This window comes from Convolutriloba macropyga, chromosome 8, assembly GCF_964194025.1.
Source record: "Convolutriloba macropyga chromosome 8, txConMacr16.3, whole genome shotgun sequence".
NCBI lineage: Eukaryota > Metazoa > Xenacoelomorpha > Acoela > Convolutidae > Convolutriloba > Convolutriloba macropyga.
In genome coordinates this window covers 23,503,063-23,530,429 of record NC_134475.1, presented here as the reverse complement: position 1 = coordinate 23,530,429, position 27,367 = coordinate 23,503,063, and the positions used below count along the sequence as shown (strand labels likewise).

Sequence of the window (27,367 nt, the reverse complement as noted above, 5' to 3'; positions counted from 1 at the left end):
GGTCTTAATGCCCTGCTGTAGAGGCGTATTTGATCTTGAACATGTTGGATGTTTTCAATTGCTATTTAATGGTGTTCACTGCTTTGAAATTAATTATAAGCCAATTTTTTATCTTTGCTGTTTGTTTTTAATCTTTTTTTGTCAATTGTTACCGAGCTTTATTATGGAGTCGTCCCATATCTTTTTTATTGTAGTACAAGTTATTTTGCTCAGTTTTAGTTCTATTTGACGCTATTTTTAATAAGTTTTTTAAAAAAAAGAAATGGACGTAAGTTTTGGATGTAATTAATTTTGTTTTTGTTTGATTTTATTTGTTTTGACTTGCGCTGTTCATAATGGCTGATCTCATCAATCTAATGCGGCATTTTTTATACCACTGAATTTTTTGCGTTGGAGGAGATCTTTTTGTTCACATTTTTTGAAAAATACTTGAATTTTTTGGGGTTTTCTATCTGTTCACATGGTAGACATATATGCCAAAAATGCGGATGAGTGGGGTCGGAACTTTATGTGCGAACGCACTTTACCGAGCCTCCTTGTTTATGAGGCATCCTTTATAATAATAAGTGTCCTTAAGTGTTTCGGCACGGAATTTCTTTGTGGTGATACCGCTTTCTTTCACGCCTAATAGCCGAGGAGATGTGAATAGATATCAATAATGTTTGAATATTAAAAGAATTAACTGTAACGTTAAATTAATTTCAAGACAATTCATAAATTCTAATTATCATAAATAGTTTTTGGTGATTTCAGCAGTTTTTCAGCTGTATTGAGTTGTTCAATTTATGTGCTACTTGAGCAGATTCGAAATCATGAATTTATCAGATGGTGATTTCTTGTACGGAGAAGAGCATTCGCTACTATTGTCCTCCATGCTAGCTACTGGGGATAGTTTAACATTGACCGGAGTTGTTAAGTTGTTCACGTTCACAAAAGATCTCGGTGGGGACAGAAACGTGATGCTGGAAAGTGGGTTGTTGTGGATATTGTTGCTCATTACAGGAAGTTGTGGATTGTTCGTCATCTGGTTCTGATTGCTGTTGCTGTTATTGTTTCTCGGGGAGTTTTTAAGATCGGGATGAATTTTTCTGATGTGCTTCTGAAAAAGTTTACTGATTTATTACCGATTTTCTACAGGAACGAAAAAAGACTTTTAGTTATACCAAGAAATTATTTGGATGTTATAATAGTTGCAAATGTGTAGGGTTCCGTCTTCTTAAACAAGAAATAGTAATTTCAAAGCTATCGTAAACGCAAATTAGCGTTATCAAAGTGTTTCTTCCAGAGCTAGAGAGAAATAGTGCGCAGCATTTTTCTTTTCTAACGCAGTATACTATAAACTTGCATTACTTTGCATATGCGAAAAATTCAAATTAGCGTAATTGTTTTGAGTGGAAGATAGCAAATGTAAGCTAATAATGCTGCAAATGTTCCCCTTGCCTTGAGATCGAAGTTCCTGCAAAATCCTCGGTTGCAGTGTGGACACGTGTATGGCTTGCTGTCGGTGTGAGTGTGCATGTGGAATGTTAGGTTGTAGACCTGGTGGAATGCCTTGTCACAGATGTGGCATTTGTACGCCTTCACTGAACTGTGTGTCAGACAGTGGTTCTTGTAGTTCCCTAATCCAGATCAGCACCATTAGAATAGATTTGAGTTTTTAAATACTCATTAAAGTTACATGTGCATACAGTGTTTGAGAGACATTCAATTAGGCCAGATCTTGTCGAGTAAATTGAATATAACAAAATAAAAAAACTAAGTAATTTTTTGTAGTCGCCCAAGCTCGGTTCATGGATTGGAAACGCTATCAATTTGACTTGTCATTTTTTTTTTGAAACACTGCCATCAATGGAAGTGATTCTAAATCGTTGGGAGCTGCTAGTTGAATCAAAAGATCTGTGCAGAGAACCATAAATTGACCGCCTAATTTGCAGACTAATGCATGATCTGTTTTTCCTTGAACATTGATTTAAACTTGCGATAAATAGACTATTCCAAAGATTTTCGAGCATAACTTATTTCAGTGTTTAGAGCAATTAAAAACCATTTAGCTATTATATTCCACGGTTCATTTTGGTTGGCAATAAGTATGTGTGCTGCTTTTGAAAACTCATAAAAAGCTCTTTATTATAGCTTTTATAAGACCCCTCCCCATTCAGACAGAAGTTGGGAACAAACCAATACCTTTCTGGTGGAATCCCTTGCCACAGACCTCGCACGTGTATGGTTTGTATCCGCTGTGAATTCGCATGTGAGTGTTGAGAGTGCTGCTTCTGTTGAAGGCTTTGTTGCATATTGTACATCTGTGGGGCTTCTCATTCGTGTGAATTATTTTGTGTCTGCATAATGTCGAAGCTTGACGGAACCCTTTGCCACACACTTTGCACACGAAAGGTCGAGCACCTGAAACATTAGCGGAAAATTAAGACTGTCAGGCATATTTAGCTTTGATTTATCGAAATTTCTTTTAAAAGGTGAACGAAATGGTGGACAATGTCAATGTCACGCTCTTGACCTTTTTGGCATAACCTGAAATATCTTTGGCAAAATTCTTTTGGCAAATTTTGATTATTTGAGCAAATCTTAAATGTTTCCACACAAATTTTCAATATTTCGAGCACACAGTGTGTTTCTGAGTACATGTGAATCTTCACGCTAGTCGAGGTTCACCGTTCATATAGAGTACTTGTATCAATTTAGATTTGTCCATACCTGTATGAACGGGCATGTGACGAGTCAAGTTGTAGTGAGCATTGAATGTCTTCCCACATTCTGGACAACTGTATAGCTTTCCATCTCCAGTGGTGCTTTCGTTTGAGCCTGGACTTGTTTCCTGCTCCAGTTCGTGCTCAAGATCTTGCTCTCGATCTTCAGCCAGATCTTCGTCAGTTTTTGCAGTTTGAACACTTTCAATTGTCATTCCACTTTCCTGGCTGCTGAATGTTATAGAAGTTGAATCTGAATTTGTTTCCTCTCGAAGTTCGCTTTTGGATTCCTTTGAAGGACTTTTCTGCAACGACTGACTCAATGTTTTGACTGTTCTTGGAGACAGCTTAATCGCTTTAATCGGGTCTGAGGAATTAATTCCACCATTTTGTGCAGCAGATTTCACCAAATTTTGAGCCACACTTTGAGGTCGCTTCAGTGAAGTTTTGCTCACGTTTGTCCCAATTGCTTGAAGTTTGTGTGAATCGCAGTGGTGATTGTTCATAGCCCGTGATGGAATTTGAAAATTACCAGGAAAACTGTGGGAATCATTGTTTCCGGTGAGCATTTTCCGCAAAATTAAGTAATTGGAAAGTTGTTGCTGATGATGGGTTTGGAACCAGTGTGAATTGAAATCGACCAAGTGTTGAGGGTGTATTTGTCCCAGAGATGTGTTGCCATTATTAGCGGTTTGAGCAGGCAGTAAATTTGCGACACTGGGCAAATTTTTGCCCTCGGCTTTAGAATCAGCACCATCGGAGGGCTTTAAGGCAAAACCTCGCTGGGAGGCACGCAAATCGAAGCAATTCAAACCTGGCGGTCTAAAGTTGGCACTGTTAATTGCCAAATTATGAGTAAAGTTTTGGGGATAATGAATTGGAAAAGGTGGAAATTGAACTCTAAGTGGAGACTTCCGCATTTGAATAAAAGAATTAAGTTTATCCATTTTTTTACTGTAATATTTAATTAATTTGCATGCACTTAATTGTCCTTTCAATATTTTTCTATGTAATTTGGCAAATCTTTCACTTGGTGCGTAAGTTGGGATGTCTGGTGCGTGAGAGTTAAAACGTTATGCTGGCAGGTACTTTTTAAGCGCTGCTAATCGTCAGTTTTGCTTATGCGCAGAGAAAGTTTTGATTTCTGTAGTTGCTTTTTGTTGTCAGAGTGACGTTGATGTTCTTTCATGTTGCGCAGCTGCGATTGGCTAGAATCAATTCTAATCCCGCGAATAATCGATGAAAATCACTTTAAAAAAGACTTCTATTGGACAAGCCGTCGCATCAAGCAGTTGAAATGATACAATAGATGCGCAATATAATTTACTAGTGTTACAAAAGGGGATGAAAATTTGAAAAGGAAAACAAAAGAAATTTTCACACATCGTGAAAGCAGTACACTAAATTGTCCCACTTAAGGGGAATCATTTCTCCTGTTATGCATTTTGTTCAGCAATTTTGGCCGCTCATTAATTTTCAAAGTTGCCCCTCTAGCAATTCACACTATGAGGTTCTTGGATTGCTAACTGTAGTAGATTGCTCTTAAGTCTGGCAAGAAAGATTCCAGCTGTGCCGAAAAATGCTGCCTTTTCGAGCCTCATTTGCCGGGGAAAGATTCGTGACTTCGGGCCAATTTCAGCGCCCTCCCTTTTACGGCCGTTTGAGATTATTAAGCGAGGCTACTCTTTGTATGTATCCACAAAAGCTCTGTTGGATATGCTCCGGACACCGATAGCCAGGGCAGTGAGCCAAAAACCCGCCCACTTATTTTGAACCAAGATCACTATTTGCAGAAATATGGGCCACGCCCAAAATGGAATTCTGGGAGAGTGGTATAACTGGATTGAGTGTATCCTCAGCAAGGCCACATAGGTATTCAACTAGATCGAAGAAATTGTAAAAGGGGGACGCTGAAAGTACTAAAATGATAACAGTTGATTGGGATTGCTCAAGATACGACAGCACCAGTCCAACAATGCTAATTTGTTTTCAGACATTAGAAGGCTGAAGGTTTTAATTGTTAAAGCAAATAATTCAAAAATATTTGTTTTAAGCAGGCGGAAGTGCCAAAATCCACCTTGTTTCGGGCTCTACTATATCAATGTGAAGCTTTCAGCAACAATATTCGATGAAATGAAACATCTCTAGCCAAACGATTGATAGTTAATTTTTTTTGGTTGTATCGAATGATTGGTTATCCCTTTTTATTGCCAGACCCGTAGACAGTGTGGCTAACCTTGTTAATAAATCTTGTTTTGCGGGGTTCGAAATTTTGTTTAGCTATGTAAATTATTAGTTGCTCATATCAAAAGTTTGTAGCAATTATTTCTCCTGCTGGTCTTTTTTGGATTGCAAAATGAAGCTGAGCAAAGCTCTTCGCGGTGACGAGATATCATTTTTGTGCCCAAAACGTGTTCCAATTGTTGCTCACTTGCAAACTCATATTACATTTTTTTTTCAAGTGGTAAAACAGTGTATAAACTTAGAACTGCTGTAGATGTAATCGTTTGACGTTTTCGCATCTTTGAAATTTCATGTCAAGGATCTAACAAATTGACTGCATGTCTTATAAACAGCGGAGAACTGTTCAGTGCTTTCCAACACAATGTTGATAGCAATTTTTTGGTTCTTGGCTGTTTTTATGACTCGAAGGGAGGTATTGCTATTCTAAAGGTTTTGCAAACCGAAGATGAGTATTATATCGGTCTTTATTGTTTTTTAACACGACAGACACGCAAAACTTGCTCGACATGAGATCAATTGTTTTCCGGGCTTTGTCATACAGGGTCTGCTTTTCAGTATTGTGTTTAGCTTTTTTTCTAGATTCAATTTAAGTGATTTCTTAACTTGGTATAATAGAAACTAGTACGTACGAAGCTTCGGGCATCGTCTCTGTTGGTTTCTTAGCTGAGGCACGTTTGTTCTTTACGTTAAATTTGACTTCTTTTTCATTCGATCATTAATTTCTGTTTTTAAACGATGAACTTTTTCATTTAGAGTTCTTAGTTTTTTCCAAGGTATAAAACTTAGAAACCCTTAGTTATATTCAAATTAAAAAATTCCGTTGGTTGAACCACCAACCCCTCACCCCCACCCTCTCCGTATCACTGCACCCCTCCTACGCCCTGCAAAATAATCTGCTGCTGTATCACCTGTCCACATACTCATCTCATCCAACCTACTATCATGGTTAATGAACAAAGATTTGCAGTCAGCCTTTTCGAAACTCGGAGTAATTTGGCATGACACTAATTTTCACTTTTAGTTTTAGCTGTCTATTTTACACAATTCTGACATCAGTGTTTTTACTTTGCGTGAGTCGTTTGCGGAATTCTGCCGGTTATGTTAATTGTTGTCAAACGAAGTTTGTATTAAGTATATTAATCCTGTGGTCTTTTTTATGCAATTTTTCGTTTGACCGATTTTTCGTCTGACCCATTTGACTTTAAGTCCACAAAAATGTTATAAACAGGTAACGCCCGGAGGGCATTAAGTTTTCTTAGAGCCATACGCTTTTCCAGTCTCTTAAAATGCGATTCCTAAAAATTGTTTTGAGGAGACAATTTCATGGTGTGAAGGGCTGTTCCTAATCTTGAAAGTTTAATCCTTTCGTCCATCCCTGCCAACGCTACCCACCCAAGCGCCAGCTGGTTGATACCGAAGCCAACCGCCGGTCGTTTGACAGCAACTCGATCGACGTTAGTCTATCATGTTATTACTTGCTCTCGAACACAATTTGAAGCAATGAGACGAGTATTGGTATTCTACATCTTATGAAACTGTTTTGAATCCTTAATGAGCGGTATTAAGATCCCGCAGAAGTCAAATGTGATGAAAAGTCATCCGAATAGTCAAAATGGTCAAGCGAAAACTTTGCTCAAAAAGACACACGACTACAGAAATTGCTTGTACTTCTGTCCAAGGGCAATTAAAAAGTTGAATCCACTTCAATTGTATAGGGTACATTAAATGTTTAGGGCATTGTTTTTCATACTGATAGTTCGTATGCTTCTATAAAACCTAATGTTTTCTCTCGTAGAGTGTTATTTTGCTACAAAAAGCGATGAACAGGTAACACCCAGAGGGCATTAAGTTCTCTTACAGCCTTTCGGCTTACTAGACTCTAAATACGCGTTTCACCGAAACTTTTAGAGACATATAATCATGATTTGAAGGGCGGTACTTCCCTTCCCTACTTCACCACCCATCCACTCCTGCAGATCGTTACACCAGTAACCCAGCGCCCCCGTATACGTTATCTCCCCACCCCCATCAATCCGACCTCCCGTGCCCCCCCCCCCCCACTCTGCGGCGCTCCCCAAGACCTATTCCATTAAGCTGAAGCTCCCCCAGACCCATTCCATTAAGCTGAAGTTGTCTTCCATAAAGCTTTGCTAGCTACTGACGAAGCCATCCGATTGCCAGTCGTTGCAGAGCAATTCGCGCGATATTAGTTGGTTAGTTTTAAATTTGTTTGCTCATTAAAAACAATTATTAATTACTCTCTAATTAAGTTTGTAGCAGTTATTTGCGCCATGTTGGTGTTTGTGCAAACTTTCATTGGATCCATTTTTTGAATTTTCGTCCTCAACGGGGTAAACTGGGATAGCCTGAGGACATTAAATGCTTGTTCAGTGCTTACTAATCGCCAATTATACGCTTCACATATTGTCCCATTGTTGTTTACTGTTTATTTTACACGGTATTTTTAGGTATGACTTTTTAGTTTGTACGCGAACATCAAAGTGTGGTAAAATTTCTTGACTAGGTTTAAAATTTTGGATCAGCTGTTCTTTGAGATGCTTTATATAATGAGATCAGAGATGATTAAAGTTGCATCCACTATATGGCGCGTTTTCTTCAGACAATGCTGAGATTAATCATTTCTAATTAGAGGTTGATAATTACGTTTCACTTAATTTTTTAGCAGATAATGCATACGGTCATTACCTGTTGCAAATACAGGAAATGTTCCTCCTTACTCTTAATTGGGGAAAGCGTGAACAGTTTGCTCCCCTTAACCTGGTGAGAGTAGCTGCATTTGAACTTTATCAAACACTTCTACTTAGTTTGTGTTTGATGATAATTTGAAAGTGCAGTTTGAGCAATTTGGCTTATCTCTTCCTCTGTTTTGAAGTCTCAACATTTAAATGGACAGTTTTCCTTTTCTAACTGCTAATTGTTACTTTCATTGTTATCATACTTTTCCATTTTGCTCCTTAAATTGTGTAGAAATTTGTCTGCAAGTAACAATTTTTTGCTTTTTGCTATTAAGTGAAGTTAATCTTGGTTTATCTTTCTATGTAAAAATTTGAGTACTTAGCAGAACAAAACAGCATTCTTTGATTATGTTTCTGCCTTTTTATTTTGCAGTTTTGATATTAGATAAGCCAGCTTACAAATCAGATAGTATCTTTTTATAAGCCATGACGGCGCCCCGTCGAGTGGAATTAGATTAAAAACAACAACAATTTATTTACTTTTCACAGCTAAGATCGCCCCCTGTTTGAATTGTATGTAATCTAATTTAATTGTTCACATTAAAAGAGTGAATTTGAATGGGGGCTGTAATGTCTGCAGTGACGAACCCGTTATGTTGATGTCAATGGGGGTTTTTCTGGACAGATCCAAGCGGGGTACGCCTTGAAAGAATCCAGAGATTTGAATGGGGGTATTTTAGCTCATTTTAACACACAGCGGGACCAATCAGTTACTAATGTATACTAATCTATGATAGAGGAGTCTCGAAAATGTTAAGTGGTGTAAATAGATAGAAAAACTGTAAGATTTGAGTAGCAACTACAAGAAAAGAAGCTATATCTCGGAAAAGAAGCTGGGAAAAATGGGGTGGCTGAAATGGGGTGTATGGGGTTTAGAAAACCCTTCACTCAATCTCAGACCTTAATGCTGAGGACATTAGAGAAAAAGACGGAACCAAGAGATATTTAGGATAGCAGAACTTGCTCTAGGTTTCGGAAATTTGCTCACAAGTTAGTTTTTAACAATGATCCCAGAATCAGACCGTCAGAAGAACAAATTTTTTCTGACTTGGAAACAATCGAAATATGTCGATTGCGGTATATAAATAAAGTTTTTCATTAAAATGCGTCTCTATTTGTTTAAAAAATACATTTGTTTAGCTAGTAGTTTTTCTTTAATCTTGGAATAAAAGGTCCCGTCAAAAATACAGCAGCCAATATATTTTTGTGACAAAATCTTTTTTAAAAGTTGTTTCAATTTTTTCTTCAAAAAATGTCAAACGTTCTTTGATTTTTAATGTCTTCTTTTATTGAGTGAATACAGGACTGGAAGCAAAAATTTGTTAAGTTGAAATGTTTGACGGTCAATGTATCAGAAATAGAAAAAAAATGCAATTTGTGATAATTTAGCAGGCAAACAGTGATTTCATCAACTTAGGAATAAAACTTGTTTTCAGAAAAAAAATTTGCGAGACCAAATTGAGAAGCTATGATATATCAAAGTGGTACTCTGAGTTTGGTCAGTTTGGACCTGCATGTTGAAAATTGAATTATGAGCATGAAGAGATTCGAAGTGAATTAATTGTTTATAAGATAGGTTCTTAAGGAAAGTTTCTGAAAAACCCATTTGCTTTTTAATTGGAGCGGGAGGGGGTTCAGGGCGTGCCCCTATACCACTGGCTGCCACTATATCACTGCTTGAAGGATATTTTAGCAAATGGGAAGTTACCCAATGTGTCAAAATAACCAATTCCCTTCTGCAAATTAGTTAATGAATTATTTTTGGAATTAACGGATCATAAAAATGGCAGTCGGTAGTATATTTAAGGATCAAGTCGAATCGAGTATATTTAAGGATCAAGTCGAACCGTCATATCAGCGATTCTGATATGACGGTTTCCTGAAACTTATTTTCCATAATCATTAAAGTTAAACTCCATTTAAGATAACATCCATTTGACCCTAAAAATTTGACAATTTTTCTTGTTTTCTCTTTGGACGAGGCTGTTGTAAGTTGATCGAATCCTGTGAGTTTGAAATTCGGTTTTCTCGCTCACTTTTTGTTTAGTTGTGCATTACTTTCCAGATTGGGACAGTTAAATTTTTGCGTCTTTGTTATTTTGTGATCCAGAGATGTCAACAAAAGTTGGCACAAGATTCCCTATTTTTCTGTTTATAATCTCTGTTGCATTTTGTGCAGTTACTGCTATTGTGCTATTAATGGCGTCACCTTTCACTCAACACATTTTGTGTGTGGGATCTTTTGAAAAGTGATTTTGATATTTTCTATAATTTGCGGATTTGTTGACGTGTTGAAATCGATACTATAAAAGACTTTGTTGCCAGTATCAATTGAGCGTCTCTATCAAAGGGTGCTACTTTTTGTTCATACTTTGACTCTAGCTGGGCTGAGAAATTTGTGCGGATCGCGAGTAGAATAGTCATTTTTAAAGTCCCCTTCGCAACCACACTGACATAAACAAACTTCATTCATCACTGCTAAACACACACGCTGCGCTTTTGTCACTCATTTCGAAAATGTGCGTGAAAGTGAAAGCATCGGAGAATAATAAAATTGATGAAATTGACAAGAGATTCATAAATATATTGTGAGTTCATTGACAGGGTAATTAGCTCATAAGTTGTGATTTCATAACGGACAATAGCCTATCGGATACAGTCATTGTAAACAGTTAACGTCACTGTATTTGTATAATACCTGGATATGAAGTATCATGAAATCAACTGTTAGATTTCAGATCGATTTCACTCGAAGTCCTCAAAATGACACCTGAGGTGCCTTATATGTTACGCGTTTTAGGGGCTACTGCGTAATTTTTGTTGACATGAAGTGGTAAATAAATACAACATTTTGGTACATTTGCAACAAGTGTTACGCTGAAATTGGCTTCTGCCTTTATTTGTTCAAAATGTATGACGCTTTCCCAAGCATAGTGTTCGGATATGCATCGCCCTCACTCTTATATATGCTATATTGTAATAACGTCTTTTGTGAGAAACGACATTGAAATTTAACAGCCCACCTACCCTTAGACTTTAGGAGGGATAAATTTAATTAATTGTGTTTAACTTAACAGCCAGTGCTGTCCGTTACTAGTCTGAACAAATGATAATCAATGATGAAATACCGCGCGATATTTTAACTAACTGACCTTCGTTAAGGAGTCAAAAATCTGATTACATATGCCACCCAATTTGTACGATAATCGCAAAATTAAATTTTTTACGTTTGTTCTGTGCCAGGCATCAAGTTTGCACAGTCGCGTGGTCAGATCTCTGCCCATTGACGTCTTTCCATTTCTAGGAGATCAATCCTGTGACGGGACAGCCAGTGTTCAAAATCTGTATGCTTTGTGGGGCACCTGGACTGGGCAAGACAACTCTGGCTCATGTGCTGGCAAAACATGCCGGATACAATGTAATAGAGGTCAATGCCAGTGATGATCGCAGTCCAGAACTATTTGCCAAAATCATTGGTAAAATCCTACATATTAAAATTAGCTTTGCCAGCTTTTTGAGAGTTTTGTAACTGATCCAATTAGTACTTGGTGAAAAATCAGACAGTTTGGTCCTAATTTAGGGAGTGTTGTTCCGGCACCGATTGTGGGGGAAGGGGCTGGCTATATGCTCAATTGTTTTTTTCAGTCAATTTGAGCAGATCGATTCGCGTAGAAAGCTACGATGGGTATCATTGGAAAGTCCGTCGAGCAGAGACTATAATAGTTGAATGGCTTCTCGAATTTCGTGTTTTTTTTAAGACTTTAGGTTTAAATTTTTGAGCCGTTTTTCCTCTCTAAGTAATTTCTAATAATTTTTTATGCTTTTGCTGAAAATAGATTGGAATTTTCAGCTCAAATATTTTGGATTCAATTGTTCGATGAGAAAGGTTTCCTGAAGTATTTGACGCGACTTTCTTTAATTTGTCACTTTTAGGTTAAAGAAAACAAAACCATTGTTTTTATGATGAATTTTTATAAACGGCTGTCTTCTTCATTTAGTTTCTTTACTTAAAATCATGAATAGAGAAAATTAAAAACTGTTCAAAACTAAAGAATATTTAACTAAAGAAAAATAAGCTATAAGATTCTGTACAAACCAATTTCAAATCATTTAAAAATTTAGCAAGTTTATGGTTCCAATCGGGCAGCAAGTTAAAAAATTTTATTACAACGTTTTTCAATTTCTGTTTTATTCTTTAGTTAGAATTTTAGAGAACAAAATATGATATCACGTCGAAAAGTGAAGTTTTTGCCAATTTTTAGGTTCTGGTGGGGAAAAATTTTTCAATAAAAAATAAATGGATGCAGTAATAAATTAAACATTCTATTTTTTCTGTTAAAAGATCTTTTTAATTCTGTACAGATATTCTAATCAAATCGAAACTACAACGCAAAATACCTGTCAAATTGATTGACAAATATTTTTTTGTCTATACAAAAAAATTTGAATGAAATAAACTAAACAATGCAAAGTTTTGTTACAAGCTGTTTTTCTTTTTTCTTATTTCAATTCCAACTGAAGAAGACGAAAGATAATACCAGAGCAACCACTTTTTGTTCCTGGTCGTTGTTGGTTCACTAGACGAATCCCGTGACATTTATTTGACCTAATGAACTTTTCAGACTTGCTTCGATCTTCCATACTTTTGTAATGTTTTTAGTTCTAACTAGTTTTTTGTTAGCGCTGGCTATTGATAGTCTTATGTTCTACTCTCTAATATGTTCTGAGTTTTGTGTTATCATTATCAAAATCAAATTTCTCTAATTTTTAGATAACTCTATCAAAATATTCGTTGCTGTGCTCGAATTATCGTTTTTTGTCAATTTTTAATTGACTCAGTGCATTCAATTTTTAATAGCCGCCGTCAGCCTCCCAAAGGCTATTTATTCCAACAAAGTTTGAAGCAATTGTTTTGAATATTTATGTCTTTTTTGTATGCCAAATTTTCTCTTAGCCGTTGTTTCTCACGAGAGGTAAAGAATGTCATTTTTGAGTAATCTAATTTGCTCTCATTCTGAGGTATTTTTTGTTGCTAATAAAAAAGCGATTGCACGCGAAAGAGACAAAGCTTTTGTAGCTTAGTGGTTAAGATGTCAGGCTGACAACATGGAGGTGAGGGGTTCAAAACACAGTATGGGCGTTTTTTGCACCCATAATACATTTAGACGCTAAGCACTCTATAAATTCAATTTCCCCGCCTGACATACGAGAGCAAATGAGCTGTCGTTTTTATTCACAATTTTTCTCTTTCTGTTTTAACCCCAAGATCGTTTAGTGGGGTCAGTGGTGGCTGTTTGCTCGCAGTCTGCTGGCTTTATTTTGCGTAGAAAGCAAAGAGGATTAGATTAAAGTAGGTTTGGTTCTACTATCTATAATTTTGACTTCTTTTAGTTCTCATTATGGAAAAATATTTTTACTCTCGGCGATTTCTTTTTATCATTTGACTTTTGTATTATGTAAGATTGTGTTGTTTTCATCCGTTTTTTGGTTTCATAACTGTTCAATATTCAGATTTTTATCTGCTGATTTTTCCTTTTTTTTCGTGAACTTACATGGCAGAACCGTAATTTCATTAAAGATTTCTGTAAAAAAAGATGGCTTATTTATTTTGCTTGTATGTTGTTCTTTTTCCTATGTTTTCACATATAAAAATAGATATTTATATATCTCAACAATATTAGAAGATGTAGATTTGGAGTGGACCTAATTTTTTGACGTTTTTTGAAGGACAGTTTTTTCTCGCAATGATAGAATTATTCAAAAAAAAAGAAATATTTTTTGGCAAAATTTTTAATCGTAAGGTAAAATCGTTAGTTGCCGTTAAATCTTTTGTTCTTACAAACATTGAAAATGTTTCGTCAACCGGATTGTGAGAAATTATTCCAGTCTATTTCTAAAAGTCAAAAATTGTTTTCTCAAATGTCTAGTTCTCAAATTAAATCTGATAGACATTGTGTTCTAAAATGTCTATCAGATTTAATATTCAAGCGCCTATAAAAATCATTTGTTTTAAAGCTATGGATGAGACAGGTGGAAGCATTGTGCGAACGCACATTAATGGGCCATCTTGTAACTGTGAAGTCTCATTAATGACTTCAGGATTTACAATATATTGATATTGATTAATTTTGACCTATTGATTAAATCTTAATCTTAAAGTGCACTTTGACGTTACTTTTCTTTAATTTCTGAGGACTCTCAAGTTGTAAATTTTTCTATCGCACGATTCATATTAACCAAGATATTGCTTGCCAAATTTATCCCCAAAAGGTAGCTCCTTCTATTCTTGTCTGTAGAAAATGCGACACAGATGGGTGGAAGTGGATCTATTGCACTTGGTTCCAAAATTGACAAGAGCAAGCCATCGCTCGGAAAAAGCAGTTCCGCTGTAATTGAGCAGGACAGACCAAAATGCCTAATCATTGATGAAATCGATGGCGCACCGGAAGCTTCGATCAAAGTGTTGCTTAACTTTGTCAATGGAACTCAATCTACAAATAATGCGAAGAAGAACAAAAAAGGGAAGAAACCTCGAATTCTAAAACGACCTATTGTTTGTATATGCAATGATCCATACGTTCCAGCGCTTCGTCAGTTGCGACAACAAGCTCTAGTCCTCAAGTTTCCTCCGACGTCAGTATCTCGACTTACGTCACGGCTGACTTTCATTTGTCGTAGAGAGCATTTACGAGCTGATAAAACAAGTCTAATGAATTTGTGTGAGCTCGCTGCGAATGATATTAGAAGCTGCATTAATACTCTTGAGTTTATTAAGAACAAGTCGGAAGTTGTTTCGACGTTGACTATCAAAGCGGCGGGTGTTGGTCGGAAGAATGTGAAAAAAGGATTGTATGAAATTTGGTCGAGTATTTTCACAATGCCCAGATCCAAACGAGGTCCAAATGACGAACAAGTTGCTACAACAAGTAATCAGACAGCTTTCAGGTTTGTCTCTCGTCCTTTAGCATCAAATCGGTACTTGCCAGTTGCTCTCCAACGAAGTTTGAAGCAATTATTGTAAACGTGTGTGTCTTTTTAATAGCCGCACAGCGATAGCTGGGGCTATTATTGGCCTTCTCTTGGTTTTTTTTACGACTCGAAGAGGAGTATTGGTTTTCTTAAGGTTTTTTTTTTACCGGAAGTACTATTCGTTCAGACGCTGTTTTGACCTAAAAGTGATAGTGAGTAAAATTGCCGTGTGAACTAATTTTTTCTGAGCGCCGCGTTTAGTGAATGACTTTTTGACTTTGAAAAGTAGTTTTTTGACTGAATGGCACATATAGATAACCGTTTTTAGCCGTTTTTTCGTCTAAGTGGCCCAGTTTTTTTGCTTGTAATTTGGTTTTTTGTGGAAATAATTTTTATTCGATGCTATATTGAAATGTCAACCCCGGAAATTGATACCACAGTGTTTTGCAGAGCCTGAAGATGCGTTTCAAGTTCAAAATTGGCACATAATTCTTGATTTTTTAGTTATTTTTTTTTGGCTTTTTTCTATTAATTTCTTCATTTTTGGATCTTTTAAGCGTCTTTTTTGTCAAAAATCCGTTAATATTTCAACTTCCTTTCAATAATTCATATACTCAACGACTCTTTCTACCTCAATGTAATTTTGTTTTATAAAATTCTACATATGAGAATCCGATTTTGGTAGATTTTTTCAGGTTTTTCAGTTTTTTGTTTGAATTTTGGTTTTCATTACTCTAAATAGTCTTTTTGTGCAACATGATGGACTTTAATTCCGTTTCAATGAAAAATCGACCATTTTTTGGAGTTAAGTTTTTGAAAAATAGGTAAAACTTTTTCACAAATGCAGTATTAAGTTTTTTTGACCATTTTTTTGCAAAATGTTCCGATGTTTCGTATTTTCTCTATTTTCCATTTTTTGAGTTCTCTTCAAGAGGATAGATCTTTGTATCGGATGGCTGGTTATCTTTTCTATATCTCGAATGCTTAATAATGAAATGTATTCGTTTTTCTTGATTTTTTTAAATTTGATTTTTAGCTTTCAAAAATCAAGAATATCATTTTGTTACGTTGTTCCTTACATTGTGTCCATATTCTTCACATTCTAGTTAGTATCATTCTAGCTTCGGGCTGGCACCTACTTTTATTTTCGGTATTTTGACTTTGTCAGTACTGAGAGTCTACTAGCAAGACTTTTCCAAAAGATCCACTTATTAATGGTTACTCTAACTTTCTTCCGGCCTTGGTTTTAATTTAAACGATTATTTGCCTTTTAATATTCCTCTGCTGCTGGTGTCTTTTCTATGATCAATTTAATTTTTGAATTAGTATGAAATCATATTTTCTAGCGTATGTACAAGGCGGAAGTTTATGCTCTTTTTTCTTAATTGCAGTGATTAAAAGTGTAATTGTAGTGGTTTTCTGATTCCTAACTTTGAGCATTCTTTTTTGAAAACATTCAACTTAGTTTCTAAGATTATTATCTGCCGTTTGCTTTCGCGATCTTTGAGATTAGAATCATGAATTAATTATTTGAGGGCAATTGATAGCCCTATCAGCTTTTTCAGCCTATAAGTATTTGGACCATGTTAATTATTTCGGACTTTTTTAACGTTACCAAACGTTTTCAATAATATAAAAATTTGCTGCGTTTTGTTTCGCTTGGTGACAGTAGTTTAAGTTTCACCAATTTTTAGAGAAGACCTGGAGAGGCAGTGAGTTAATGGTTTAATACAAAAGGTAATGGCTTCTGTTGCAATTACGGTTTTGTTTGCGAAGTTTTGCTGCTTCGAGTCGCTTCCGGAATTCTTCGGGCTATGTTTTTATTTCGTCGTCATGATTTTTGTTACGACCATATGACGTCATAGCCACTTTTTGTTCATTCGTTCATGCAATTTCAACTGAATTGCATGTGTGACGTCATTTTTCGCTCTTAGTGGAGCGAGTTTTTTTGTTCATGCGCGTGATTAAATTTTTGGTCACACTTGACTTACCTCACTCTCAAAAATGACTTCCTCACTTTGAAATTGACTTTTTTACTTTAATTCAAAGAGATAAGGTCAAATGGGTGTGTGTCACCCTAAATGAAGGTTATTTGAGATCAGCTAATAGAGGCAGCAATAACTTATACAGATTTTTAATCAAAATATAACACATCAGCCTTCAATGAAAAGACGAGTTTTTTGGTCTGTCTTTTTTACTGTTTTTTTAGACTGCCGATCTACGAATCTATTGCGGCTATTTTCTGGCAATCTGCCAGCTATGTATGCAAAATTTTTGCTTGACCGTTTTCTTATTTCGATTTCACTTCTCTAGTGATTTTTGAATTTTTTTAATAATGGATATTGCACTCATTCAGAAATTAAGTGTGTTGTTAAAAGCGGTTGTGAGGGATTACCGAACATGGTCTGTGTAGCTAGTGGTTAATATCACCGACGCAAAACTGCGAGATGGGGGTTCGGATCCATCTTTTTGGGAAGTTTTTGCACCCATTGAAGTTTCTTTTGCCGGTACCCCCTCTAAATTACAGGAGGTTTGAAACCAGTATCATGATTCTCTTCCCTAGACAATCTGATTGTTCAAAAATTGCAGTATGAATGTATAAATATCTCTCTATAAATGTAAATAAGTGCATTGTAAATTTTGTTGTATCTAGATGCGGATGAAACAGTTATTTACCGAGAATATATACGTGAAGGGTGTAAATTTTGTAGAAGTTTTTAAGAGATAATTTAAATGTTCGTTCACAAGCCGAAACTTACAACCTTCGAGAACCGATATCACATTAGGGATCACCAAAAATTAAATTACGCTCTTGGTAATCTTTTCCGCTGTCATGCCGCATAAACTCTTTAAATGTTTCGGGTATATCGAAATGCCGGTCCGAAGGTTCATGAATTGACACGGTTTGCATATTTTTTCTTAAACGCTGCGATGTTTGTGTTAAATTGGGCTTTGACGGCAAAGCATACTGTGTCGAGAGAACGTCGGTTACTGGTAAAATTGCGGAAGCTACGGCTGCTGCGGGCGTTAGGTTTTCACTCAGGGCTTTATCTTCTATAACTTTTCTTGTGGCGGGTTTTCCAATAGAAGCATTATGATTGTGCTCTCCGTTTACGCGAATAAGTTGGCTATCTTGTGTAAATACGGAAACGCGGCACTTGTAGCTTTGATTTTTTGAGTAACTCCAGGGAGTACTAAACTTATTTACTCTTTTAACATAAAACTCATGGGCTTCTACAACCAATATTTCTTTGTTTTTGGTAGCAATGGTGAGCTCAAAGTCGGTAGTTATCATGCTAATTTCAAAATGCAATGAAACAAGAAATGTTCTATCCACTTTTCAATTGCTTTTAATTGCCCCAATAGGGACTAGATGATATAACTATTTAGCTATTTGTTATAGTTTTGCTTTTAACTTTTGAGTAGTTTGCTTTATTTTCCTGACAATTATGAGCCATGAATTTGCAGATTAAAATCGGGGTGAAATGACTTAGGAGTGAAATGACTTCAAAACAACACCCGATAACTCTATCTCGAATAATTCTCTTACTCGTTTCAAATACTAATAACATACGGAAACTAGAAACAGAGTTGTCATATGACCACTGAGAGGGGATACGCTTGTCTGCAGCGTATTTGTCGAATCACCTAGCAAAAGAATTAATTTGTCCTGCTTTTTAGAAAAAATCATTTAAAAGTTTTTGACAAAAATTGAAAATATGAATAAATTTACACTGATTTTTTATTTTTCTTAGTTTATTTCCAGTTCAAATGTGTTACATGGGAGCAAACTGATCTTAAATCAGATGTAATTATGAAAGGAACAATCAATAGCATCTTTCAAAAACAACTAACGGTTGTTTTAAAAAATGATTTTCGCGAAATGACCTGCACCACCTCACTTTTATCTAAACCCATTTCAAGGAAGGTCAGACAAAAATTGGTCCGAGTTTGAAGGGCTACTGAGAACAGACATAGGGTTTCCCCGTATAACATAGGCAAACCACCAACGTGCACGGTATATTCATTTACATATGACAGGCAACGCCCTCAGATTTTTAATCTTTAGCCTGCAGAGAACACGAAAACCACTTGAACGGCTCTTTAGACGAGTTACGAAACTGATGCAATGGAGCCCACCAAAAGAGAAACTTTGAACTTAAAATTAAATTCAGAACACCCCACGCAAACGAAGGCATTCAGAAATGACACGGTTCTATTTCTTTTCATCCTATTAACTTAAACCCCCATATTTTTTCACATCTTTTTTACCCTTCATCATTTGGCCGCGGAAACTTTCACACCAAAACCCTTTTCTCTAACCCTATGTATCCCTAATTTTGATTTAAAATTATTCTCTTTATATAAAAAATCAAAATTGGAGTGAAGTGGTGGAGGGGTGAATTAATCGGGGTTAAATGAATGAAGATGAAACATTAAGGGGTAGAAAGGTGGGACAACAAATGGGATAGATTTTGTGAAGGTTTTTTTAATCGAAAGGGTGGGGAATATTCTAGAAAACGCAATATTTTACTTGGTATATCAAAACTGTACGAAGTAACTAGAACTGAATGTATAAAAAGTTGATTTACGAAATGATTTGTTTAGGTTCTCTGAAATGTTCTCGATTGTGTCAATGGCTGGTGAGTATGATAAGCAGATCTCTGGCATATTTGACAACTACCCCGAGATCCCCTTTAGAGACGCTGCCTCTCTGCTAGTGCCTGCTCTTCTTTCTGATTGGTTGATATTCTATGACATCACTCACAGCTACCTCATGGGTCATCAGTCTTTCTCTCTCATGAAGTTCTTTCCATTTGTGTCTGTCGCTGCTCACTTGATGTGCGCTGTTAACAGGTGCGAAAACTTTTCATATACAATTGACGTTAAATTTCGGCCTTTGTGGAAAGTGGGCGTAATTTAAGATAGTTGAACCTAAAAACTATATATTAGAATTTAGCCGTTTTAAACATAATTAGGGAATTAAATGGTAGCTATTTAGTCATTTCACCGTGCGTTTTTAAGCAAATCGTATTGGATATAACAGTTGGTCTTTTACTAAGAAATTTTTGCGTTTTAACTTAAGAAATATTCAATCAATCTGAACTGAGAAAGAATAAAGATTTCCATAAATTTGTTAATTATTAGCAGAGATATTTGTTACTTAACAAAGATTTAAAGACAAGGAAAGGTCCAATTTCTAGAAAGAGTTCTAACTAACTGGGTTCTAAGATGGTTCTTCTGTCTCGTGGACTTCCGGTCTTCCCTAGATCTATACCTCAGACTGTATGCGTTCATCGTATATATTTATTAATCTCTCAAGCGGGTCCTTTCTTAGTTCTCTTTGAATGTATGTACTAACGATCATTGCCACCTGCTTTACCAGTATAATTACTTCAACATGTACTTTACTTCTTCTTATTTACCAATTCTACACTTTTTTCTGCAAAAAAATTAAAAAGGTAAATCGTCAATAAATTTAGGTACATACTACGAGATCATACGTACACAATAATTATATTGTCATCCATTTGTGCTAGATAAGCATAACCAATTAACAAGGAGGCTCGGCAATGTGCGTATGTCTACCAAATGCGGATGGGATAGAAAACTTTTAAAAATTCAAGTATATTTCGAAAATAACTATTGTATCAATAAAAAAATTGCGTCCAACTCAAATCACTCAGCTGACTAAAAATGCCGCTTTAGAAGGCCGAGGACATTTGCCATTATTAAGAATAGGAGACAAGAACAAGAAAATAAAATAACAACAACAAACGATACTCTAAAGTCGATGTCTATAAGTAGAAAAACTTTATAACAAAGTCTATGTAGCGGCAGATAAAACGTTAACTAAATAAAATAACTACCTCAATGTTCTTCACTAGAAAAGAATTGGAACCAGTCCTTAATGATACTCGGTAATAAGTAGACAAAAACAACAAAAGCTGCTAACATAAATATTTCGCTCAATTTTTGCGAAGCAATTGGTTCCAAAGTAATGCAAACACTTAGATATGAACTGAAATCATTAAATACGTTTCTAATACTATCATTCATAACTCCATAAGATAATAAATTGCTACCTGTCTTTTTAAGTTTTTTTCATACAATTACAAAAAACAACAATTACAGAAAAAAAAACAAAAAGAAATCAATTTTGCGTGAAAACCGTGTCGAAGCCGTTAAAACCATAATCTATTCCCTACGAATAAGAAATCTGGTGTTGCACAATTTTTGAACGCCAAAAAATTGATACGTGACCACTCATTAATGAGAATGGGTAACAAGTAGACAGGAAAAGATCAAAATAAACACGACGTTTTGTATTTTTGGAAAGCCATCATTTTAAATGTCATGAAAATGATTAGCTATAAATTGAAATAAAAATATGCTTATCTATTGGTAACTTGAGAACTTTTTTGGTCAGAATATTTCCTACGTTTACAAAAAGTACGTCAAATACAGACAAAAATAAAGATCATTTTTTTCTTGGAAAACGAGTTTCGAAGGCATTGAGACCATATTGAATTCACTTGAATCATTAGATATGTTCAATTTTGAACTGCTTTCTCAAACAATTATTCAAAATACTTTTTTAAAAGATTATTTTTAAAGTCATTTAAACAATCAGCAAAATCAGTAATCATAAATTTATTATTCAGACTCATTGAATCCTCCTAATAAGGTGCTTGAGACCTGTCTTTTATCAGAAAATTTCATACCTTAACAAAAATAACGTCAAATACAGACAATAATAATTAAAAAAGAAAAAATTGTAAAACCGGTATCAAACTCCTTATAACCATAATCATTTCGTTGAAAACTTTAGATTTGTTCAACTACACTTTTTTCCGACGCCAATATTAGGTTATGTGACCTTTAGTTAACAAAAATAAGTAATAAACGAAAAAGAAAACAGAACAGAAGACGCACAGTTGAGAAATACTTAAACTTTTTGAAAACAGTTTTTTTCCAAGTCATGAAAGCCATCAGCTATCAATTCAAGTCATTAAACAGGTTCCTTCATCTTCATACGACTACAAAAAGAAAGGCAATTAAAGACAAAAGTGAATTAATTTCCATTATATTCTTCTAGAACTATCATAATTTGATAATATGACAAAACCATAAAAAAAGAACCTGAAAAATAGGCAAACGTCCAAAAATCTTTTTTTTGTAAAACTTGTAGTTTTGAAGCCAGAAAAGGTTTACTTAAAATGTAAAGCCGCCATAGAGTTTTTAATTTTGTTAGGTTGAAGGTGCATCCTGTCTCGGCTGAAATTAAGCTGAAGATGACCAAAAAATAAGGGAAAAATATAGGCAAAGCTCTATAATCCCCTGTTTATTTTGAAAACAATTCAGTTTAAAAGTCAAAACAGCAAAGCTTTCGACTTAAAAGTTCAAAGACATTAATTGGCAATTGTTCATGAAGCCAATTAGACCTGTCAATAGTGAGCCTTGATATGAAATGTTCTGTTCTGTTTTGAACATGAAAAATTTGATTTTAAAAAAAACAGCCACTGATTACAATCCGGACTATTATTGGATTTCAAAATTCCTCGATCAGACCTAAACTAGCTTTCCTGCTGCTCTTCACACATTAAGAGTATGTAAAGATTCGCAGTTTAATGGATATAGATAATTTGACAGAAAAGTTCATATCAAAGAAAAGTGATGGTGTTTCTATAATTATGGAGATATATTAGCTAAAAACCGCCAAAATTTTCAACTCAGAAATTGTTCAAAAAGAGTGGAGAGGTAAATTAGCCCTCGCTTGAGTTGAATCAAATTGTATCAGCAATTTTAAGGAGTCCATTTTCGGACAATTTAAGCAAAACTGACTAAAGAAGCTTATTTCATGCAAGTTTCTATTGAAGAAATTTTTTTTAGTTAAGTTGCAAAAATTTGAGCCAAGAATTAGATTTAAAATTCTATCTTTCGAAAACAAACCAACAACACTTTTTTAATACAATTTTAACATATTTTAGAAAAAAAATGACGAAAATATAGGCAAAAATTTTGAAAAATGTGAATGAAAACAACGGAAATCCGTCTATTATTATTCACAAATTTTTAAACCTCTGTCATCAACTACATCTATAACTCTGCTTAAAGTTGTTAATCATCAATTCATATTGTCTTGGTGTGTTATCTTGGTCTTACTCGTTTTTGCACGTTCTATTTACAAAGTATGGCTCTGACTGTTCAAAAGTCAAGTTCATTATGAGTTCATTACAACCTCGTTAACTCCCCGAAAAAGCAAAAATAGAAAACATTTTTTCAATTCCATATTCTACGCGCTTTCTAATGACACCACTCACAGCTCTCTACGATGAATATATCGGTCGGCCAAAATTGACTGAAGAAACCGTTTGAGTATATAGTTCCTCCCCCGCGAAATAAGCAAGTAACTCAAGTTTTAGATACCCAGTATTTGAACTTTGTTCTGTTTAGTTTTATTACTAATTTCATTTGTTTATTGAATTTGATGTTTATCTCTCTATCCTCTCATTAATAAAAAGCGGTGTACCTAACTTTGAAATGCAATTAAAATAGCGTGCAGTTTTGTTTTATTTCTAAAACAATTTTTTAATTGATCTCGAACGAACGTGTGTGTGTATGTGTGCATGGAAATTTTTATGCTTGACCGTTTTCGTGCTTTTTTTACGAGAACATTTGAGTGCTTTGCTCAGTGATTTTTTGCGAGGTCTGAAACGCGTGCTTTCAGAACCTTGTAAGCGACGGTATTAATTGTGGGTACGCACCGAACGTATATATACCAGTCGAGCTTAGTTGTTAGCCTCTCAAACTGATCTTAGTTGTAATCATCTTAAACGAAGGGTTCGGACCTCACCTAGTTGGTAAGATTTTGCACCCATAAGATTTCTCTTAATTGTGCAAATTTTAAAATTCTTAATTTTGCCAACCAGCCTGTTGTTCGAGAACAATTCGTCCGACGTTGGTCTGTTCAATTTTATTACAATTCAAAGAATTTGAATTGTATTGGGGCGCTGTCTTTTTTTTTAAGATCTGTTCACACATTTTCATGATTTTTGAAGTCAAATTGGAGTAGTGATTTTGGTCACGCCGAAACAGGAAGTGGAGCGAAAACGCGAGTGGTTTTGTGGCGTGAATTTTTTTCGCTCTAATTTTAAAGTAGAGTGAGAAAACGGTTTTTGAACAAAAATTCGCTTTCTCGCTAGTGATTCTTTGTTCACATGCGGCAATTTCACTCTGATTTTTACAGTTTTTTCGATTTTTTGGATCGGATTTTTTTCTAAATGGTTTTCCCAATCCATTCACAGCTCTTTCTAGGCCTAAATTTTAATTTCTCGACAGTAGTTTTTTTTGTTCACATGCAGCATTTTGACATTGATTTTTTGGTTTTTTTTTGTTTTTTTCATCTGATTTTTTTAAATGGTTTTCTCAATTCACTGATATTCCATTCTAGGTCTAGTTTTTTTTGTTTAGTCAATGAAAATTCTTTGAATTGTACGTCAGGACTTTTCCTGCTATGTTTTTTTGTTTCATTCCTAATCGGGGCCATGAGAATCAATGGCGACTGTTTTCTGGCAATCTGTGGGTGTTTTCAATTTCTATCGGGGTCATCAGAATCAAACGGCACTTCTTTCTGCAATATGCCCGGTATGTTTTTGCATCGCAAACGTTTGTGAAATGGCGAAATGCCTGGGTGGAAAATATGCGGCAATTGAGTGAAGAGTTGCATAATTGGCCTTGAACGAAGTTTGAAGCAATAATTGTACATGTATTTGTCTTTTTATGCAAGATTTCTGCTTGATCGTTTTCTTCTAGAACTTTCTTTCGCGTTCACTTCGAGTGACTTTTCATGCTTGACTTTTAAATCGTTTGTGCGATCGCTTGTGCGAAGCCATCCCGATTCTCTTTTTTTTGCACCCATAAAGAAATATATATCTACTAGCCTACAGCTGCCTCTGAATTAAATTGCACCGCCTATCGTTCGAGAGCAGGTTTTCCGACATTAGTCGCTTTATGTTTCTCAGAATTAGTGTCATATAATCTTTGAGTTGTTATTTGTTTTCTTATCCAATTGTTGTAACTTTTCCCCTAAAATATGAAATTGATTGTTCTAATTGGGACAATTTGCCAAATTTCAAAAATATACAGACTGTAGTTTAGTTTATAATTCTGGAATCAATTTTTTACTAGGGTCTTTACCTGTACCTTTACGAATTTTTATAGTTCTTGAATCTTAACTTTATCGCTGTGCTGTCACTTTCTTATTTTCTTTAACCCTGGCTGATTATCACAGAAACACTTCAACATGCAAAATGTTTCGATTGATATCTAATCCTCGTATTCTGAAATAGTTGTTCATCCGCTGCCTGACAAAAAGTTTGCAGCAATCATTTTGGTCCTATTGGTAATTTTTATTGAAGCCCCCCCCCCTCCCAAGAATTTATATCACTTTCTCCTGCAAGTTATCTTTACTTTTTAATTTCTGCTATTCTAATTTGTCATTCTTTCATTTAAGAAAATTCAAATTAAACTGCCTGAATGAAGAGCGCGTTGAACAGATGCATCACAAATTGACAAAAGTTTATTCACTGCATACCAAATGATATTGATGAACTGCTTCAAAACGCTTTTAATGACAACATGTTGGTTTGTTGAAGGAAGCCCAAAATCAACTTTCCCTCTCTGCTGACGGACTTGAGAGCGGGACACCAGAAGAGTAGCAACCTGATCCAGTCTGTGTTGCTTGAGACTTCGCAGAGACTGGTGAAACAGGACACTGGTACTCGCATGGTCATGGAGACACTGCCCTACTTAAGCAGGATGATCAAGCCAACACTGCGACCTGTCAACACTCTTCTCTATAGTGAATCAGTAAGCAACTTTACTAACTAGAGAAACTTGTCGTTTTCCCTAGCTAGAACATAAACATCTATTATTAATAGCTGGCTCTATTATTAATTAGTTGGGCGCTGTCCTTTTTTTCAGTCCAGAGGACTTAGATTGTATTGGTGCGCTATCTTTTTCTAGTCCCAAAAATCGAGTAGGTTTGAAGAGTGATTTTTTAATAGCCGCTCAGCGGTAGCTTGGGCTATAATTGGCCTTCTCTTGGTTTATTACAATTCAAAAAATTTGAATTGTATTGGGGCGCTGTCTTTTTGTTAAGATCTGTTCACACTTTTTCATGATTTTTGAAGTCGAATTGGAGTAGTGATTTTGGTCACGCTGAAACAGGAAATGGAGCGAAAACGCGAGTGGTTTTGTGGCGTGAATTTTTTTCGCTCTAATTTTAAAGTAGAGTGAGAAAACGGTTTTTGAACAAAAATTCGCTTTCTCGCTAGTGATTCTTTGTTCACATGCGGCAATTTCACTCTGATTTTTACGGTTTTTTCGATTTTTTGGATCGGATTTTTTTCTAAATGGTTTTCCCAATCCATTCACAGCTCTTTCTAGGCCTATTTTTTTGTTTGAATTAAATTTTAATTTCTCGACAGTAGTTTTTTTTGTTCACATGCAGCATTTTGACATTGATTTTTTGTTTTTTTTTGTTTTTTTCATCTGATTTTTTTAATTGGTTTTCTCAATTCACTGATATTCCATTCTAGGTCTAGTTTTTTTTGTTTAGTCAATGAAAATTCTTTGAATTGTACGTCAGGACTTTTCCTGCTATGTTTTTTTGTTTCATTCCTAATCGGGGCCATGAGAATCAATGGCGACTGTTTTCTGGCAATCTGTGGGTGTTTTCAATTTCTATCGGGGTCATCAGAATCAAACGGCACTTCTTTCTGCAATATGCCCGGTATGTTTTTGCATCGCAAACGTTTGTGAAATGGCGAAATGCCTGGGTGGAAAATATGCGGCAATTGAGTGAAGAGTTGCATAATTGGCCTTGAACGAAGTTTGAAGCAATAATTGTACATGTATTTGTCTTTTTATGCAAGATTTCTGCTTGATCGTTTTCTTCTAGAACTTTCTTTTGCGTTCACGTAGAGTGAGAAAACGGTTTTTGAACAAAAATTCGCTTTCTCGCTAGTGGTTTTTTGTTCACATGCGGCAATTTCACTTTGGTTTCTACTTTTTTGTCGATTTTTTGGATAGGATTTTCTTCTAAATGGTTTTCCCAATTCACTCATAGTCCGTTCTAGGTCTAGTTTTTTGTTTAGTCAATGAAAATTCTTTGAATTGTACGCCAGGACTTGTCCTGCTATGTTTTTTATTTCGTCGTCAAGATTTTTGTTACGACCATATGACGTCACAACCATTTTTCGTTCATTCGTTCATGCAATTTCAACTGAAACGCGTGCGTGACGTCATTTTTCGCAATTAATGGAGCGAGTTTTTCGTTCATTCGAGTGATTAAATTTTTGGTCACACGACTTACCTCACTCTCAAAAATGACTTATTTACTTTGAAATTGACTTTTATTTACATTAATTCAAAGAGATAGCGTCAACTGCGTGTGTGTCACTTCAAATGAAGGTTATTTTAGAGCAGCTAATAGAGGCAGCAAAAACGTATACAGATGTTTTATTGAAATATAACACAACAGCCTTCAATGAAAAGACCAATTTTTTGGTCTGTCCTTTTACAGCTTTTTTTTGAGGCTGCAGGTCTACAAAGCTGTTGCGGCTATTTTCTGGCAATCTGCCAGCTATATTTTGTTTCAAAATTCCTTTAAATTTCAGTGTGAAATTG

General features: G+C 35.4%; 2 protein-coding genes across 2 annotated transcripts in view; one reads left to right on the top strand and one right to left on the bottom strand.

Moving 5' to 3' along the window:
* Nucleotides 1–27,367, top strand: part of LOC142344989 (uncharacterized) — a 72,296-nt gene that overhangs the window by 34,653 nt on the left and 10,276 nt on the right. Inside the window, exons 7-10 of the mRNA XM_075397073.1 lie at nucleotides 11,010–11,181; nucleotides 14,002–14,650; nucleotides 19,283–19,531; nucleotides 25,333–25,546. Of these exons, the coding sequence (XP_075253188.1) occupies nucleotides 11,010–11,181; nucleotides 14,002–14,650; nucleotides 19,283–19,531; nucleotides 25,333–25,546 (1,284 nt within the window). The remainder of the gene's footprint in view (nucleotides 1–11,009; nucleotides 11,182–14,001; nucleotides 14,651–19,282; nucleotides 19,532–25,332; nucleotides 25,547–27,367) is intronic.
* LOC142344603 (uncharacterized) lies at nucleotides 679–3,919 on the bottom strand. The gene is made up of 4 exons (XM_075396397.1): nucleotides 2,713–3,919; nucleotides 2,185–2,403; nucleotides 1,441–1,619; nucleotides 679–1,099 (listed from the first exon to the last, which is right to left on the bottom strand). Exons 1-4 carry the CDS (start codon nucleotides 3,650–3,652, stop codon nucleotides 791–793), a joined length of 1,647 nt encoding a protein of 548 aa, XP_075252512.1. The 5' UTR covers nucleotides 3,653–3,919; the 3' UTR covers nucleotides 679–790.